The sequence below is a fragment of the Nerophis ophidion genome, linkage group LG17 (genome assembly GCF_033978795.1).
Source record: "Nerophis ophidion isolate RoL-2023_Sa linkage group LG17, RoL_Noph_v1.0, whole genome shotgun sequence".
Taxonomy (NCBI): Eukaryota; Metazoa; Chordata; class Actinopteri; order Syngnathiformes; family Syngnathidae; genus Nerophis; species Nerophis ophidion.
In genome coordinates, this window is record NC_084627.1 from 36,962,150 (window position 1) to 36,983,006 (window position 20,857).

Genomic DNA, 20,857 nt, shown 5'->3' on the forward strand with positions numbered 1-20,857 from the left:
ACGAGTGAGGGAAGAGTGGATCGTGAGATCGACAGGCGGATCGGTGCGGTGTCTTCGGTAATGCGGACGTTGTATCGATCCGTTGTGGTGAAGAAGGAGCTGAGCCGGAAGGCAAAGCTCTCAATTTACCGGTCGATCTACGTTCACATCCTCACCTATGGTCATGACCAAAAGGATAAGATCACGGGTACAAGCGGCCGAAATGAGTTTCCTCCGCTGTGTAGCGGGGCTCTCCCTTAGAGATAGGGTGAGAAGCTCTGTCATCCGGGAGGAGCTCAAAGTAAAGCCGCTGCTCCTCCACATGGAGAGGAGCCAGATGAGGTGGCTCGGGCATCTGGTCAGGATGCCACCCGAACGCCTCCCTAGGGAGGTGTTTAGGGCACGTCCAACCGGTAGGAGGTCACGGCAAAGACCCAGGACACGTTGGGAAGACTATGTCTCCCGGCTGGCCTTGGAACGCCTCGGGATCCCCCGGGAAGAGCTAGACGAAATGGCTGGAGAGAGGGAAGAGCTTCCCTGCTTAGGCTGCTGCCCCCGTGACCCGACCTCGGATAAGCGGTTGATGATGGATGGATGGATGGATGGGCCTCACAGTGACAAAATCAAAGGATGCAAAGGCAATTTTTATGTAGGTTTTATTTTTAAACTAATACTTATTACAGTTCAACTTGTGTTGGCTACCACCTGTTTGTAACGGCAGAATAAAGTACAGTCGCAACACTCCGCTTTAATATTTTTAAAGCATATTTTACGTAATTCGGGGCTAAAGTCTGGCTTTTGTCTTGTATGTATTACAGTGTCTTATTTTTTTAGTATCTTGTGATCGATGTTGATACAAACCCTGTTTCCATGAGTTGGGAAATTGTGTTAGATGTAAATATAAACGGAATACAATGATTTGCAAATCCTTTTCAACCCATATTCAGTTGAATGCACTACAAAGACAAGATATTTGATGTTCAAACTCATAAACTTTATTTTTTTTTTGCAAATAATTAACTTAGAATTTCATGGCTGCAACACGTGCCAAAGTAGTTGGGAAAGGGCATGTTCACCACTGTGTTACATCACCTTTTCTTTTAACAACACTCGCTAAACGTTTGGGAACTGAGGAAACTAGTTGTTGAAGCTTTGAAAGTGGAATTCTTTCCCATTCTTGTTTTATGTAGAGCTTCAGTCGTTCAACAGTCCGGGGTCTCCGCTGTCGTTTTTTACGCTTCATAATGCGCCACACATTTTCCATGGGAGACAGGTCTGGACTGCAGGCGGGCCAGGAAAGTACCCGCACTCTTTTTTTACGAAGCCACGCTGTTGTAACACCTGCTAGCTGTGGCTTGGCATTGTCTTGCTGAAATAAGCAGGGGCGTCCATGAAAAAGACGGCGCTTAGATGGCAGCATATGTTGTTCCAAAACCTGTATGTACCTTTCAGCATTAATGGTGCCTTCAGAGATGTGTAAGTTACCCATGCCTTGGGCACTAATGCACCCCCATACCATAACAAATGCTGGCTTTTGAACTTTGCGTCGATAACAGCCTGGATGGTTCGCTTCCCCTTTGGTCCGGATGTCACAATGTCGAATATTTCCAAAAACAATTTGAAATGTGGACTCGTCAAACCACAGAACACTTTTCCAATTTGCATCAGTCCATCTTAGATGAGAAGCCGGCGGCGTTTCTGGATGTTGTTGATAAATGGCTTTCGCTTTGCATAGTAAACCTTTAACTTGCAGTTACAGATGTAACGACGAACTGTATTTAGTGACAGTGGTTTTCTGAAGTGTTCCTGAGCCCATGTGGTGATATCCTTTAGAGATTGATGTCGGTTATGGATACAGTGCCGTCTGAGGGATCGAAGGTCACGGTCATTCAATGTTGGTTTCCGTTCATGCCGCTTACGTGGAATGATTTCTCCAGATTCTCTGAACCTTTTGATGATATTATGGACCGTAGATGTTGAAATCCCTACATTTCTTGCAAGAAACGTTGTTCTTAAACTGTTTGACTATTTGCTCGCGCAGTTGTGGACAAAGGGGTGTACCTCACCCCATCCTTTCTTGTGAAAGACTGAGCATTTTTTTGGGAAGCTGTTTTTATACCCAATCATGGCACCCACCTGTTCCCAATTAGCCTGCACACCTGTGGGATGTTCAAAATAAGTGTTTGATGAGCATTCCTCAACTCTATTAGTATTTATTGCCACCTTTCCCAACTTCTTTGTCACGTGTTGCTGGCATCAAATTCTAAAGTTAATGATTATTTGCAAAAAAAAAAAGTTTTATCAGTTTGAACATCAAATATGTTGTCTTTGTAGCATATTCAACTGAATATGGGTTGAAAAAGATTTGCAAATCATTGTATTCCGTTTATATTTATATCTAAGACAATTTCCCAACTCATATGGAAACGGGGTTTGCACTATTCGCCAAGCCGGACATCTATTTCCGGGTTGAGGGTGAAAACAATGCTAACATCTGTTAGCATTGTTGGCTAGTCTTAGCAGTCTTTTCACTGCAACAATCAAGTGGACCAACATTTGGCAGAACAACTTTGTGATGCACTTCCTCTTCAACTCCTGCCTCGTCAATAAAACATCTCCACATTGATAACAGGATGTAATACGTACCAGTACGCCATTTTAATGCTATCAAGACTGCTATCAGCAGATAAGGTGGAGGTGAATTGATTGATTGATTGAAACTTTTATTAGTAGATTGCACAGTACAGTACATATTCCGTACAACTGACCACTAAATGGTAACACCCCAATAAGTTTTTCAACTTGTTTAAGTCGGGGTCCATGTTAATCAATTCATGGTACTCTGTTTTACATGAACTCTGTGGATGTATGTCATCTTCAACATCTTCAGCTCCACCTTAGTGATGATAAACACGATTCTTTTTACCGACTCGAGTACTTGTGAGTCACTCACTTGATTCACTTCACTGAGTGACTCATTAGTACGCATCAAAAAACTCAGGCGCAAAACCTGGCACATGGTTATTTCACAAGTCTCGCCCCCACTATATCGGGAATCAGATTTACATGTTATAAAAATAATAATAAAATATACTTTATACCAGGTATAAATATACTTTATACCTGGTATAAAGTATATTTTATACCCCTGGTATAAAATATATTTTATACCAGGGGTCTCAGACACAAGGCCCGCGAGACGTTATTTTGCGGCCCCCACCTTAATATGAAAGTTTAATGTTAGTGCGGCCCGCGAGTTTTATATGAATGGCGCATGACAGTGTTTGTGTGCGGAGCTGAAGGTATCTACCAATCACGGTGTGGTATTTGGCTCTCAAGGGCCGAACATTGACGTCACCTGCGTGATGCAAGCAGAGAAACGTTCCACGAAACCCGCACGCGCACTTCCCCCCCTAAATCCCCCTGTCTCTCTCTCTGTGGCCTGGTAGCTTCCGTAGCACTCCGCCAAACTGTGGTGCACAGGACCCCAGTGCTGATACTCCGGCAGAGAGTCGCTGGGCGAATCGGACGTGTAACACGTTAGTCCTGATGTTAGCCCGTTGCGGGGCTAATTGTGCTACCGTAACTGTAAAGTCCACAGCTCTTTCAACGTTCTGGGTTGCCTACCACTGCGTTGGTGGAAAAGCGGCAAATGAGTGAAAGCGACAAACGTTGCCGTGGAGACGAGGGTTTTCTCGCATGCCTGGCTGTCCGTCAATGATAACAGTCCCCGATAACCTAAACCAATTCAATTGTTTAATTTGCATTGCCTCACATTACTTGATTTTCATTTTGTTCATTTTTAATTTGATTTGATTTTGTGTTGAAAATAAAAATAAAGACATTTAAAAATTTATTTTTTAAGAAATCTTTTCTTGCGGCCAGGCCTCACCTAGACTCTGCATCCAGTGGCCCCCAGGTAAATTGAGTTTGTGACCCCTGCTTTATACCATCTATCCATTTTTCTACCGCTTGTACTGTATACCAGTAGTTCTCAAATATTTTGCACCAAGTAACACCTCGGAAAAATGTATCACAGTCAATTTAAAAATGCGGTCGTGTAGTAGGCGTAAGTATTGATTAAACAAGTATATTTTACACACAGTTTAAACTGTAATACTGTTTGAGTATAGGAAAATAAAACACTGTACTTTAACCAAGTGATTATTTGGCATAGGCTACCACTAGATTAGCTGTACCATTACCATTAGATTATATTACCTACTCAGTGGCCTAGTGGTTAGAGCAGGGGTCACCAACACGGTACCCGCGGGCACCAGGTAGCCCTTGAGGACCGAATGAGTAGCCCACTGGCCTGTTCTAAAAAATAGCTCAAATAGCAGCACTTACCAGTGAGCTGCCTCTATTTTTTTAAATTGTATTTATTTACCAGCAAGCTGGTCTCGCTTTGCTCGACATTTTTACTTCTAAGAGAGACAAAACTCAAACAGAATTTGAAAATCCAAGACAATAACTTAAAGACTTGGTCTTCACTTGTTTAAATAAATTCATTTATTTTTTTACTTTGCTTCTTATAACTTTCAGAAACATAAATTTCAGAGAAAAAATACAACCTTAAAAATTATCTTAGGATTTTTAAAAACATACCTTTTTATCTTTTAAATTCCTTCCTCTTCTTTCCTGACAATTTAAATTTATGTTCAAGTAAATTTATTTTTTTTATTGTAAAGAATAATCCGATTGTAGCTGAGATAGGCGCCAGCGCCCCCCGTGACCCCGAAAGGGAATAAGCGGTAGAAAATGGATGGATAATAAATACATTCTGATTTTTCGACGAAGAATATTTGTGAAATATTTATTCAAACTTATTATGATTAAAATTCCCCCAAAAGATTCTGGCAAATTTAAAAAATCTGTAGAATCAAATTTAAATCTTATTTCAAAGTCTTCTAAATTTCTTTTAAAATTTTTGTTCTGGAAAATCTAGAAGAAAAAATGATTTGTCTTTGTTAGAAATATATCTTGGTCCAATTTGTTATATATTCTAACAAAGTGCAGATTGGATTTTAACCTATTTAAAACATGTCATCAAAATCCAAAAATTAATCTTAATTAGGAAAAATTACTAATCAAGTTCCATAAATTCTTTTTTGAATTTTTTCAAAAAGATTCAAATTAGCTCGTTTGCCTCTTTATTTTTTTAGTTGAATTTTGAATTTTAAAGACTCGAAATTGAAGATAAACTATGTTTCAAAATGTAACTTTCATTTTTTTCCTGTTTTTCTCTTTTTAAACCGTTCAATTAAGTGTTTTTTTCATAATTTATCCTCTACAAAAAACCTTCCGTAAAAGGAAAAAAAATGTACGACGGAATGACAGACAGAAATTCCCATATTTTTATATGTAGATTTTTTTTATTAAAGGTAAATTGAGCAAATTGGCTATTTCTGGCAATTTATTTAAGTGCGTATCAAACTGGTAGCATTAATCAGTACCCAAGAAGTAGCTCTAGTTTTTTAAAAAGGTTGGTGACCCCTGCACTAGTGCATGCACTATAGATTTGCCACCAGAGGGCAGTGTTTTTAATACCTGGGCACTTTATTTGTACATAGAGATGTGTGCACACGAAAGATATATAATAATATATTTTCTGATTTTTCTTGAAGCTACTGTAAGAGGGATTCCGAGGCAGCAGGAGCGGAGGCCCGGCTCAAAGACTTGGAAGCCCAGTGCAACACAAAAGATGCCATGCTTGCTACAGCTTTGTCTGCAAAGAGTGGCCTGGAGACCTCTTTGGCCAGCATGCAAGACCAAATACAAGAGGTTCAAAACATTCCTTTTTTTAATTTCATTTAAGTGGCATTAATACAACGGTCCAGACGTAAAATGGAAGTTTGTGAATCGCTACTCCGCACATAGCATCAAGTAGCTTGCACATAGCATCAAGTAGCTTCTGCAGTTCCATCCATCCATCCATTTCTACCGCTTATTCCCTTTTGGGGTCGCGGGGGGCGCTGGCGCCTATCTCAGCTACAATCGGGCAGAAGGCGGGGTACACCCTGGACAAGTCACCACCTCATCGAAGGGCCAACACAGATAGACAGACAACATTCACACTCACATTCACACACTAGGGCCAATTTAGTGTTGCCAATCAACCTATCCCCAGGTGCATGTCTTTGGAGGTGGGAGGAAGCCGGAGTACCCGGAGGGAACCCACGAATTCACGGGGAGAACATGCAAACTCCACACAAAAAGATCCCGAGCCTGGATTTGAACCCAGGACTGCAGGACCTCCGTATTGTGAGGCAGACGCACTAACCCCTCTGCCACCGTGAAGCCCGCTTCTGCAGTTTCAGACTTCAAAATGGATGACAAAAAGAAAGCATACTTTCATAGAATGTGTGCATTTCCTACAGTACAACCAGGACAAAACTGGAATTTTAGTCAAAGAGTAGAGTTAGAAATGTTTTAGCCAAAATTACACGATTTTAAGCCAACTGTTAAGATCCGTTGCTCGGATCCTACTGTGACAATTCTTCTTCGGCATGGTTGCCGGTGTTCTTCCGAGGATGCGTCGAAGGTGATGAACACAACAAAGGTAAGGTATAAATATTTTTTTAACAAAAGGGATCTATGAAACAAAAACACTGAAGCTAAGAAAAGGGAAACAAAAGACGCTAGCGTGTGAGCTAGGAAGTACAAATAAACCAAACTGGGCACGAAGGCACAAAAATGTAAAAACAAAGACAATTTGCCTATGCGCAACAGTGACGACGACTCCTCATACGACTGATATGTTTTCTCTCCCGCTAGCTCTTCATTGTTAGCTCACATGCTAATCGTCTTTGTTTTTACATTTTTGTGCCTTCGTGCCCGGTTATTTGTACTTCCTAGCTCATATGCTAATCGTCTTTGTTTTTACATTTTTGTGCCTTCGTGCCCGGTTATTTGTACTTCCTAGCTCACATGCTAATCGTCTTTGTTTTTACATTTTTGTGCCTTCGTGCCCGGTTATTTGTACTTCCTAGCTCACACGCTAGCGTCTTTTGTTTCCCTTTTCTTAGCTTCAGTGTTTTTGTTTCATAGATCCCTTTTGTTAAATAAATCTTTATACCTTACCTTTTTTGTGTTCATCACCTTTGACGCATCCTCGGAAGAACAACACCGGCAACCATGCCGAAGAAGAATTGTCACAGTAACACAGTCTTATCAAAAATGATGACAATGATTTTGACTTCAAGATGACTTAATCCCACATATTAAAATATCACACAAATAGCTTATTTGCATTTTAGGAACAAAGCCAGAGTTCTCCCCTAGACCCACACAGAAGTGAAAATGCATGCCTTTAATTTCCTGTCTTTTAAATTATTGTAAAGCTCTCCGGTACAATATGCACTTAGAACAATTTCCCTTGTGGATCAATAAAGTTTGTTTAAGTTTTCCCAAAGAGAATATTAGAACTCTACATTACAAAACTCAGCGACGCATGGAGACAAGGATAAAAGGGCGGATGCACATTACACCAGTTTTAAAGTTCCTATATTGGCTCCCTGTACACTTCACGGTAAATTGTATAGTTCTATTAGTTTAAATGTCTTAATGGCCTTGCGCTTTCTTATACAGTACATTTGACCTGCTTTTACCGTATCGAATCTTCGCAGATCCTGAGGTCCTTTGACACCAAACTTTTATCTTCACCAAAAGCGGATGCACATTACACCAGTTTTAAAGTTCTTATAATGGCTCCCTGTCCACTTCACGGGAGATTTTATAGTTCTATTATTAGTTTAAATGTCTTAATGGCCTTGTGCCTTCTTATACAGTACATCTGACCTGTTTTTACCGTATCGAATCTTCGCTGATCCTGAGGTCCTTTGACACCAAACTTTTATCTTCACCAAAGGCGGATGCACATTACACCAGTTTTAAAGTTCTTATATTGGGTCCCTGTCCACTTCACGGTAGATTTTATAGTTCTATTATTAGTTTAAATGTCTTAATGGCCTTGCGCCTTCTTATTTGGTGTTTGGTGTGGGTTCACAGAGTGCGGTACATATTAGTAAGAGTGTTAGTTGTTTAAATCACAACCATCATGTAAAAGGTATGGCTGTTGACCAAGTATGCTCGTATGAGAAGCAGTAAAATGCATGAGTCCGGCCGGAACGCAGATAGCGTCGTGTAAAGGCGGTCGCGATGACATGTTGTAGAGCAGTGGTCCCCAACCACCGGGCCGTGGCCGCAGAAGAATTTATTAAATTTTTTTTTTTTAATCACACTCAATTTTTTTACTGCATGCCATTGGTAAGCGCAGGGGTGAGAAGAGGTTTTAAAATTATTAGCGCCTGCTTACTTTTACCGCATGCCTTGAATAAGCGCAGGAGTGAGAAAAGGTTGTAAATTAATTAGCGCCCCGGCGGCTGTTCAAGGAAATACGGTATGTGTAAGAAACTGCTATTAAGTGAAACACGGGTCGTACTAAATAAGCAACGCTTCTTCCTACTCCTTTTCGAGCATTTCATAACAAGAAATGGAAAACATGTTGATCAACATCATGTTGAAACTGCATTCATGTTCGAAATTAACTTCAACCAAGCAACCAAATAATTTTTTAAAATTTTTTTTTATCAGGCTTTTTACTAACTTTGTGGGGTTTTAATTTTATTTGTTGCTATCAATACTATTATTCTCTTAATGTTATGTATTTTTTTTCATTTATTAAGTAATACTTTTCTTTTTAGATTTATTTTATAACACGTTTCATACTATGTATATTAGATGCCGTTAGTTTTAATTATATTCTCTTTCATGGATGCCTCAAAGGTGGTATTTTTCTTCAGTTCTCAGTGCCATGCAATGTTTTGTAACTGTCAGTAGTGCTGTATGTGCATGTGTGTAGTTTGTGTGTAGTACGTGTGTGTTTGCTTCTGTCGTTTTTATGTGTGTGTGTAAAGCACTTTGAGTTCCCATTTGCCTGTGTATGAAAAGTGCTATTTCAATAAAGTTTGATTTGATTAAACTTTTTCTTTGGGCAGTTGGAGTCAGGTATCACTAAGACAAAAAAGCACCTTACTGAGGAGATGCTCCTTCGGGTGGATTTGGAAAACCGCTGCCAGAGTTTGTTCGAGGAGATAAACTTTCAAAAGAACATGCATGAGCAGGTCAGTATATCAGCTTTAGCCGTGTACATGGTTATTATTATTCAGTTCAGTTGTGGGATTTTGAACTACATGTGGGTTTATTGATCTTAATATCACAAGTATCGATACCAAGGTAAGTACCAGTATTGGTCTCAGGTTGATCCTTTACTTAGTTTTTCCTCTACACGCCAAGCATATTCCTTTGAATTTCTTCACGCAGAGTTCTTCTAATCCAGGGGTAGGGAACCTATGGCTCTAGAGCCCGATGTGGCTCTTTTGATGACTGCATCTGGCTCTCGGATAAATCTGAGCTAACACTGCTTAACACAATAAGTAATGACTAATTCCACTTGTAATCAAAGTGTTAAAAATAATGTTAAAATATTAAACATGCTCATGCATTTGAATCCATCCATCCTTTTTTTCTACCGCACTTTATTTTTTTTTTAGGGCTTGCCCTCCTAGGGGTTCTTTAGACAACCAAGCACCGACATGAAAGCCTGTTTCAGGGTTATGATATTTTTTTATTTTTCAATAAGTCTCTCAGTTGCTTTCCAGAAATTGTCTTTTTCACTTTCGTTCTCGCTCGCACTCTGGCTCCAGCTCCAACCCTGTCTCTCCTCCTGGCTGCTGCTTATAACAGAGCGACAGGTGATTAGATAACGAGGCCCAGGTGGGTTGTCTATGCACCTTTCACTGATTTCGAGGCTGGTCCTGTCACACCCTGCATCGCTGCAGGCCGGCAGGCCACGCCCCCTCCACAGTTAGCATCAGAATATCAATGTTATTACAAAGAATAAGAGACCTATTATATTCTAGTAATGTTGGTTTTACTTAAAAAAACACGCGTTTAGGTGTGTTCAGTGTTGAAAAAAAAATTATATGGCTCTTACGGAAATACATTTTAAAATATTCAGATTCTTGGCTCTCTCAGCCAAAGAGGTTCCCGACCCCTGCTCTAATCCATGCAAACTCTCTGCTGCTCCTTCAAGCACACCTTGCCTCTCCCTATAATATTCACACATTTAAAAAAAAAAATCTGTATTTTACTGTAACTCCAAAATATACACTTTCCTATTTCCAAAACGATTTTATTAGTTATCCAGTTGATTCAACTTTCAATTGCATTTTGGGTTAATGCGTCACCTAACCTACAGAACAGTACAAATAATCTCAACTCTTTGGAGAGTTGCATTTTTAAAAAAGTATCTGCCATGTGTGAACAATCCTGGAAATTTTAATACAAACCATCTGGACCGTGATCTTTGAACTACTGTATATTACCAAGTAAACGCCCTTGGGCAAATAACCGTCTATGTCCAAATAGCCGCCCATGGGCTGTTATTTGCATAATTTAGATTAAAATCATATTGATTTCATTAAACCCAATTTATAAGCTAAAAGGAAAAGCAAAGGTGCAGTCATTTTGGTAATTACAGTATCAGCAGAGGCGTGGAGTCCAGAGAGTTACATGACAATCAAAGGCTTAACGAATTCTGTGCCGGGATGGCTTACGTGGGGATTCTGGGTAATCAACGTGTTGCACTGGGTCACCGCATATAGCATAACACACACTCAACGACAACAAACCCACGAGGAAAAGTTACACCATGGCAAGCAACAGTAGCAGTGAGCTGAGTAAACAGGATACCGGTAGACCACAACTGATGGACGGGAATACTTTAAGGGGGAAGAAGAACAGAAGTTTTGACTTAAAGTTCAAGCTAGCGGTTGTGAAGTATGCGGGGCAGAATTCTGGTTTGGCAGCGGCCAGGCAGTTTAACGTTGACCCAAAACGTGTACGAGAATGGAAACAAAAAGAGGGAGAACTACTATCTCAGTCGGCAATCGATGGAAAACGGGCTTGCTTATCTGGTGGAGGTAGGAAGAAAGTGAGCGACCAGCTAGATGCTAATTTGTGTCAGTCGATACATCACGTTCGTGGACTAAGCCACCGTGTGTCCCGCAAAATGATCCGCATTAAAGGGGAACATTATCACAATTTCAGAAGGGTTAAATCCAATAAAAATCAGTACCCAGTGGCTTATTTTATTTCTTGAAGTTTTTTTTTTAATTTTACCCATCCCGGAATATCCCTAAAAAAAGCTTTAAAGTGCTTGATTTTCGCTATTTGCTTAAGCCACTGTCCATTTCCCTGTGATGTCACATAGCGATTCCATTACAAACAATGGCGAGTAGCACAGCAATATATAGCGACATTAGCTCGGATTCAGACTCGGATTTCAGCGGCTTAAGCGATTCAACAGATTACGCATGTATTGAAACGGAGGGTTGGAGTATGGAGGCGGATAGCGAAAACGAAATTGAAGAACAAACTGAGCTATTGAGCGAATAGCTATTGATGCTATTCGGCCATGCATGTCTGCCTTAGCATCGCCGGTAAAATGTGCAGACCAACCGATTAGGACTTTCGCATTGACACTGGATCAACTTAAATCCGTCGATTGGTAGGTGTTTGTTTCGCATTAAATCTGAGTGGAAGGAAACGCTGGATGTAAATATAGTTTCATATGTACATACAGGTAGCCTAAATAGCATGTTAGCATCGATTAGCTGGCAGTCATGCCGCGACCAAATATGTCTGATTAGCACATAAGTCAATAACATCAACAACACTCACCTTTGTGATTTCGTTGACTTTATCGTTGGGAATCCATCTGCTTTGAGTGTCGCAGGATATCCAGACATTCTTGTCATCTCTCTGCCATCTCTGTAGTAGCATCGCCGGTAAAAACCAAACGAGGGACTTTCGCATCTCTTGACACTGGAGCAACTTAAACCCCTCGATTTTTAAGTGTTTGTTTGGCATTAAATGTGGGTGGAGGGAAAGGCTAGATGCAAATATAGCCACAAATGAGGCATAGTGCTGCAATATGTACACAGCTAGCCTAAGTAGCATGTTAGCATCGATTAGCAAGCCGTGCTGATCGATGCACATTCTACGTAAATCAACTTGAATCCGTCCCTGATCATGTTGTCACACCCTCCGACAACACACCGACGAGGCATGATGTCTCCAAGGTATCGGAAAACAGTCGAAAAAATGGAAAATAACAGCTGATTTGACTCGACACGTGTGATGTGGTAGGGAAAAATGGCGTTGAGTACCGATGTGACGTCACGTTCTGACGTCGTCGCTCAGAGAGGGATAAACAGAAAAGCGTTTAATTTGCCAATATTCACCCATTTAAAGTTCGGAAATCGGTTAAAAAATTATATGGTCTTTTTTCTGCAACATCAAGGTATATATTGACGCTTACATAGGTCTGGTAATAATGTTCCCCTTTAAGGCAAAGGAGTTGTATGCCACCGCGAGTGACACGAGAGACATCGGGCTGGTGTTTGGTGCTACGAATGGCTGACTTAATCGATTCCTGCGTCGAAACAACTTTACCCTAAAGGAGAACAACTGTTGCACAGAAGGACACTCCCGACGAGAAGATACCATTGTAACAAAATAATGGCCTGGTGCAAAAATAAATAAAAGCTTTCTGCAAATAAATAACCGCCTGCTTCTTTTAAACGCCTGTCTCCAAAATCGATTTTGTGAAATAAACACCCGGGCTTTAATTTGGTAATATACGGTATATGACTATTTAATTTTAAATACATATATATCAGCACTTCCAGGTCCGAGTCTATGATTCTCGCCCGGAAAAGGGTGGCGTGTTATCTCTGGTTTGGGGACGAGTGTAACGTTAGATCGACGGACATATCAATGCGGCGTCTGCAGTAATCAATGGTACTATCCTCACCTAGGGTCATGAGCTTTAGGCTATGACTGAAAGGACAAGATCACGAGTACAAGCGGCCGAAATAAGTTTTTTCCGTCAGGTCAAAAACTCTTGTCATTCGGGAGGAGCTCCGAGTAAATCAGCTGCTCCTGCACATTGAGAGGAGCCAAACAACACGGTTTGGGAGTCTGGTCGGAATCCCGTCCGGATGCTTCCCTAGGGAGGTGTTTGTCTGTCCGACTGGTAGGATGCCAAAGTGAAGGCCCATGATACTTTGGAGAGACTGTGGCCTGGGAACGCCTCGAGATCCCCCGAGAAGAGCTTGACGAAGTAGCTGGAGAGAAGGATGTCTGGGTTTCTCGGTTTAGGCTGCTGCCCCATCGACCCGTCTTTGGATAAGTGAAAGAGGATGAATGGATGGGCATATTTAATGTAGCATCTTAAAATCAATTGATTCCATTGACAACAGTTACCCCACTCTAACGTGTCACAACTTTACCAACCTTAGTAGTAAACAGAACTGTAAACATCCCAGATGAAATCAGGTTGGTTATAGCAAGTGAAACAAGTTTAATCTAGGGATTATTCACATCCAACCAGGAAGAAGAAGCTTTTTTAGTGCGCATATACACACTACATCACCATAGCAACACACGTTCACATGACTCATACTTGGCAACACTCCCGGATTTTCCGGGAGACTCCCGAAATTCAGCGGAGCTGGAGGCCACGCCGCCTCCAGCTCCATGCGGACCTGAGTGGGGACAGCCTGTTTTCACGCCCGCTTTCCCACTATATAAACAGCTTGCCTGCCCAATCACGTTACAACATCTGCGGATTTTAATAAAAAACTCCACACACAAGGAGACGAAGCAGAAGAGCGAGGAAGTTACAGCCATGGTGACGCCGTCTGTAATAGAGTGATTCTATGTTGTCTGTCGCCATCTCCTGGTGAATGTTGGCTATAGCGTTATGCGGTTGCTTTTTGATTGGCCAACGATTTACGTGGTGTTGCGCACCTGACGGCAAGTGACTCTCGCCAGTACGCAAATGGCAGAACAAAGGTTACTCAAATAGTGAAAGGTAAGTGTTGTTGTTGTTTTTTTAGTAACCAGCAAGCACAGTACAGTTAGTAGAACAACTGTGTTTTTATTACTGTGTATTTGATAAGTGCCGTCTGAAATTCACCTATTTATTTTATTTATATATATAATAAAATAAATATATAGCTAGAATCCACTAAAAGTCAAGTATTTCATACATATAAATATTTATACATATATATATTAAATATATATGAAATACTCGAGTAGGTGAATTATAATCCCCTCTTAACCACGCCCCCCACCCCAACCACGCTTCTGCCCCACACCTGACCACGCCCCTCCCACCTCCCGAAATCGGAGGTCTCAAGGTTGGCAAGTACGACATGACTAGCACTGCCTTTCCAAATTTAAAGTGTTCTTTTTCATGGATTTCAATGACATTCACAACTGTTAGTGAAACACTCTCCACAATTTTCATGCAACTGAAAAAAAAAAGGTCTCACAGCAAAGTCCGCTAGTAATGAGCTCGCCTTCATTCCAGACTTAAAGGCCAACTGAAATGAAAATTTCTTATTTAAACGGGAATAGCAGGTCCATTCTATGTGTCATACTTGATAATTTCGCGATATTGCTATATTTTTGATGAAAGGATTTAGTAGAGAACATCGACGATAAAGTTCGCAACTTTTGGTCGCTAATAAAAAAGCCTTGCCTGTACTGGAAGTAGCAGAAGATGTGCGCGTGACGTCACGGGTTGTGGAGCTCCTCACATCCTCACATTGTTTACAATCATGGCAACCAGCAGCGAGAGCGATTCGGACCGAGAAAGCAACGATTTCCCCATTTGAGCGAGGATGAAAGATTCGTGGATGAGGAAAGTGAGAGTGAAGGACTAGAAGAAAAAAAGACTATACAGTGGGAGGGATTCAGATGTTATTAGACACATTTCACTAGGATAATTCTGGAAAATCTCTTATCTTCTTATTGTGAGTGTTTTAGTGAGATTATAAGGTGGTACCTGTACAACCTGAAGGTCGGCCTCGCACCTTTCTTCAGCACCAGTCGATGGGTGGTGGCGATGCCCATCTCTGCCCTTCGCAAGGGACCCTCTTCGAAACACGATCTTTCTAAATGATCGCTGCATAATACACTGTACTTTGTGTGTGTGTGGTCCAATCCGACCGTGTTCGCTTGACCGCTCTGTTCCATAGTAAAGCTTCACTGTCATCTTTCGGGAATGGAAACAATGAAACACCGGCTGTGTTTGTGTTGCTAAAGGCGGCCGCAATACACCGCTTCCCACCTACAGCTTTCTTCTTTGATGTCTCCATTATTCATTGAACAAATTGCAAAAGATTCAGCAACACAGATTTCTAGAATACTGTGGAATTATGCAATGAAAACAGACGACTTATAGCTGGGAACGATGCTGGAACAAAATGTCTTCTACAATACGTGACGTCACGCGCACGCGTCATATGTTTCAGCAGGATACTTCGGCGCGAAATTTAAAATTGCAATTTAGTAAACTAAAAAGGCCGTATCGGCATGTGTTGCAATGTTAATATTTCATCATTGATATATAAACTATCAGACTGCGTGGTCGTTAGTAGTGGGTTTCAGTAGGACTTTAAGCACTTTTGCCTACTTACGGTGGGCATGTACAAAGGCAGTGTGGTAGAATACCAATAAATAACTGGCTTCCTGTGCACTTAAGATGTGACTTTCAGGTTTTACTACTTACGTATAAAATACTACACGGTCTAGCTCCAGCCTATCTTGCCGATTGTATTGTACCATATGTCCCGGCAAGAAATCTGCGTTCAAAAGACTCCGGCTTATTAGTGATTCCTAGAGCATCTGAGGTCCTCTCCAAGGTTTCTCATAGTCAGCATTGTCACTGGCGTCCCACTGGATGTGAATTCTCCCTGCCCACTGGGTGTGAGTTTTCCTTGCACTTTTGTGGGTTCTTCTGAGGATGTTGTAGTCGTAATGATTTGTGCAGTCCTTTGAGACATTTGTGATTTGGGGCTATATAAATAAACATTGATTGATTGATGGAATAACTTAAAATAAAAAAAAAACACTTTACAACTCGTTGCAGCAATGTCCAAAATATTTGTACTGTGAAAATTTTCTGCATTCAAATTGTCGTAATGAAACTGAAACCTCTTATAAAACAGATTTTGAATTCACAGTACTGACTTTGTCTTTGGTGCATTTTAGGAAATAAGATGTCAACACAACAGTGAGCTCGTTTTTTGTTGCAGGAAGTGAAGAAGGCACGTCAGCAGTACGAGATGGACTCCGGGCGAAAGGAGTACGAGTATAAGTTGACTCAGGCCTTGGCTGCCTTGAGAAGACAGAATGAGGAGCAGTTAAAGATCTACAAAGACAACATTGAGAAGACCTACATCTCCAACGTATGGACACTTTTTTTAGATACACAGTAAATTATAATATGGGCTTTTGAGTCCAAAAAGTTGTCAATGATTAATAGCAGCAAAGAGGCACTTCGGTTATCAATTCTGTCATTGAAAAGTTGTATGATAGCCCTTCTTTGATTTATGTGACTGTATAAACAATGAAAAAACATTGGAGACAAGGGTGAAAAGTCATCTAGCAGCAGCAAGGCAGATAATGCCACCAAAATCAACACTCTTAAGAAAATCAGACGAGAGGAGCAACTTTCTCTGCCTGATAGGAAGCAACGACCTTGCTGCATAGTTCCTCTTCAAAGTGTGCAAACAAGAAGCAAGTTGATGCATTTCTTTTTGTGTGTTAAGATAGAGGAACTGCGTTGTACGTCTGAGAAGAACGAAGCAGCAGCCATCATTGCCCGGGAGAATCTGAAAAAGGCGACTTTAAGGATCGAGAGTCTCAGCTCCCAGCTGGCAGCACTACAGAAGGAGGTTAAATCATGTTCTCAATTCTTCTACATACGTGTTCTTGAATGTAAAACAGAAAGGAGGTAAAACATGTTTTTTGCATAACAGATAGCACACAAACGGGTAAACAGTGAGATCTATTTTAGTACAACTCACTTGCAATTTTTGGAAAGATTAATCAGTCCCTCCAGGATTTTGCTGGCTTTATTTAAAATTGTTACAATATAAAAGCTTGAATTAACAAATTTCTTTCAGAAAATTGCAGCAAAAGATTTATCAAAAACGATGAATGAACTTGTTAATTCATGTTTTAAGTGTTCCTTGTAACCTAAACTAAAAAAGTTATACTGCACAATTACTGTATTGATGTTTTACTCCAGGGGTGTCAAACTCATTTTAGATGGGGGGCCACGTAGAGAAAAATCTACTCCCAAGTGGGCCGGACTGGTAAAATCACAGCACGATAACTTAAAAATAAAGACTTCAGATTGTTTTCTTTCTTTAAAAATAGAGCAAGCACATTCAGAAAATTTACAAATCATAATGTTGTTGGGTTTCTTTTACAATTACATGTTGCAGTTAATAGTATTCTATCTTTATTTGTCATTATTTACACTTTATGAATAAATTATGTGATCATGTTCATCAGTCAACTCATTGGTGTTAATTTTCAATAAATCAAGATAAAAAAAAAATATCAAAATCAAATTACAGGATATTATTTATGTAGTTTGTTAATTTTCCTCAACTGGTGCACTAACCATCAGGTGGTTTATTTATTTTACATACGTAGTATAACCTACAAAGATACAAAGAATTGCTATTGCGACATCCAGTGGACACATTTAGAACAGCGTTTTTTTCATTCAAAAATTTCGGCTCATATTTTTACTTAGCAAACTCATCCTGCGTGCCGGATAAAACCTGTTCGCGGGCCGTACATTTTACAACCTTGTTTTACTCATCATATACCGCATGTACTTAAAGCTAGACACTAGATGGCAGTAAAAGCACATTCTCAGATATCATTGTCAAATTATTGTACTTTTTAATTTACTTATAACTAGTAATTGTAATAATTATAATTGCAGAAAGAAACACCACCAGAGGCTTCATTTTTGCCTGTTCTACAAGTTTCAGACATTCTCCGCGTATGTTTTAACCTTTGGTGAATTGTTGAGGGATCTACAGCACAAATTTTTTTAGTAAATGAGAAACCATGAGAGTATAATCACGTCACCATGGATAAATAAATGTTAGGTAATTATATAAATACATGTAAACTACCAACTAAATGTGATATACTACTACATTACACAAAATGCTTAGCGGTGTAGACAAGAACAGGAAGTAGGTCTGAACTACGCAGGATTGTGTAGTTTGATCAATAGAGACTTGATATGCTGTTACATGTTGTAGTTCCTGCATTGTCTACACAAAAAACAAAGAGTTTTGATTAAACAGCTGATGTGCGCACTTGAACGCCTCTCAGAGAATTTATAGAGTAGAAAATACGCTTATTAGCCAAAATATTCAGGGAAGTTGCGGGCTTTGGACAAAGATGTAAAGCCAAATGCCTGTGAATTAATTTGCAGGAATTGTTTGATTTTGTGTGATTGTGACATCGCAAAATTCTGCAGAGACCGACTAATTGTAGATATGGATTGTGGAGCTCACAATCCTAACTGGAATGTTCAGTTTGTCTTAGAAGGCGTTTCATCTCTCATCTGAGCAGACTTCATCAGTTCGAGTGCTGCGATCCACTGCTCGGATCGTTCCATTTTGTAGTTTTGATTCTTTTCTGTATCACATTTTGTAGTTTACCTCCTTATTTCCTGTTTAGTCTGTCACCATGGTAGCTCTTTAGTTCACCTGCCCCTTGCTGTCTACGCACACCTCTTTCATGTAATCACCTCCCTTGTTCAAGCTCGCCCCTTTTCGTTCTTCATTCAGGGTTCCTAATTTGCCTTTGTGCAACAAGTGACTGATCTGTATGTATATTCTCGCTATCTTACACGCTACGCCTTTGTTTTATTCCAGCTCTCATGCTAATGGTTTGTTTTCCCTTTTTTGTGGCTTCGTGCCAAGTCTAGTTTTTCTGTTTGTATTCCTAGCTTTCATGCCAGCGCCATTTGTTTGCCTTCCTGCTTAGCACCATTATTTTTGTTCCTTAGCTCCTTTTATTAGTTAAATAAATACTTTATTTCTTACTTTTGCTGTGTTCTTGCCGATGCATCCCTGGAAGAACATATCCGGCATCGTTATGCCAACCAGACGTTACATCGAGCTCACGGATTTAGATTGGCCAGATCTTGTCTGAGCGCTGGTGCCAACGATTTATACTGTAATTTTAAATCTTGGAGGAGAGACGCATGCCCAGGCAAGATTAGTTACCTTTCGTGGTGTAAAAAAAAACAGCTGTTGAGAGCGACACCTGTGTCAAAGCCAACAATTATATTTATATAGCGCTTTTTTCTTGTGACTCATAGCATGTTTACACTGAGAACCCACTGTACATTCAAACAGATAGTGGTGAGCTACATTTGTAGCCACAGTTGCCCTCGGGTAGACTGAAACAAACGTGTCTGCCAGTTTGTGCCTCGCATTCATACACCAGTGTGGCAGTGACTAGAATGGCGGAAGCTGGATTCGCGCCAGGAACCCTCAAGTTTCTGGACAGCCGCTCTACCATGTGAGTCACAGCGCCCCATAAGAATGAAATCCCATCGTTAGCACAGCGGTTATCTCATTTCTGGCATTAGAATGGAACCCCTTCTTTAGTACGATGGTTATCTCATTTTTAGCTAGAACTCCCTACATTGCTATCACTCTGTGGCGTCCTCCTTTAGAGTCGCAGCTGGCGTGATTGCATCGTGGACCTTGAGGCGGCACTGGCTCATGAGAAAGACACCAGCCGCAAACTACTGGCGGAAAAAGACCATGAAGTGGCTGAGATCCAAGCAAAGATGCAGAAACAGTTGAATGAATATGAACAGCTGTTGGATGTTAAATTGGCTCTGGACCTGGAGATCAATGCGTACCGCAAACTTCTAGAGGGAGAAGAAGAAAGGTGAGGAGCTCCTGACCACGAAAAAGTCTATAAATTCATGCAGTGACCCTCTGCCTCTTTCTATTGCAGATTAAATCTCTCCCCCAGCCCTTCCTTGAATGTAGCCGCGTCGCCAGTCTCTTCTAACACCCGCAGTGTTCGTACAACCCACGGAAAGAGGAAGTTTGTTAGCGTTGAGGAACAGGAAGCCAGCAGTCCTGTGTCCATTGCTCATCCCTCCTCAGCCACAGGTCCCCTATGTATTGATGAAATCGATACGAATGGCAAGTTTATACGCTTCCATAACTCTGGTCTTGAGGTAAGAGTTCATGTTAGGAGAAAAGTCTCATAACGATGTTCATTTAAATACACGTAACTGTTTTCTAATTAGGACCAGGCCATGGTGGGCTTCCATGTCATTAAAACCATTGGAAATGCGACCGCCCGCTTTAAGTTCTCACCCAGACATACCATGAAGGCTGGTCAGAAAATGACGGTAAGATTTTTAAAATCTCCCTTTTAAACAGTCAAAATTACAAATGCCACAATTAAATGGTCTGGATATCTGAAACCTGAACATTCTGCTTGAGTGGCCATGCATTGATATTCACAAATTGCATGGGTTCTGCTGGGACAATGTGTGACAGAGGGTCCCTACATGTCATTAAAATGTCTAAAATACCACTTTGGGTTTCAAAGGGGTCATATTATGGTTGTGTTTTCCCCATTTTAATCACTTCATTTTGGTGTACTTAACATGGAATGTTGGATTTTGGCCAAAATTGTCAGAGTTGTTTTGTGACGAACCCCAAGATGCAGAGAAGGAGGCAGGCATCGAGTAAGAAAACATGACTTAACAAAACACTAAGACAAAACCGAACAAAAGGGTACAAACAAAAAGTGCACACGAGGCGGATAACAAACTTGGCTATGAACAAACAACTGGAAGCAGGGAACAAAAGACAATAAGCTGCAAAAAGCTATCAAATATAGCTTACCGCTACGCTGCAATGATACGACCACTAGGAATGACAAG

At 40.7% G+C, this 20,857-nt stretch overlaps 1 protein-coding gene across 1 annotated transcript in view; it reads left to right on the top strand.

The window, feature by feature from the left end:
• lmnb1 (lamin B1) overlaps nt 1-20,857 on the top strand; it is a 38,261-nt gene that overhangs the window by 748 nt on the left and 16,656 nt on the right. The window contains exons 2-8 of the mRNA XM_061877178.1: nt 5,607-5,763; nt 8,979-9,104; nt 16,155-16,307; nt 16,671-16,796; nt 19,622-19,842; nt 19,912-20,140; nt 20,213-20,317. Of these exons, the coding sequence (XP_061733162.1) occupies nt 5,607-5,763; nt 8,979-9,104; nt 16,155-16,307; nt 16,671-16,796; nt 19,622-19,842; nt 19,912-20,140; nt 20,213-20,317 (1,117 nt within the window). The remainder of the gene's footprint in view (nt 1-5,606; nt 5,764-8,978; nt 9,105-16,154; nt 16,308-16,670; nt 16,797-19,621; nt 19,843-19,911; nt 20,141-20,212; nt 20,318-20,857) is intronic.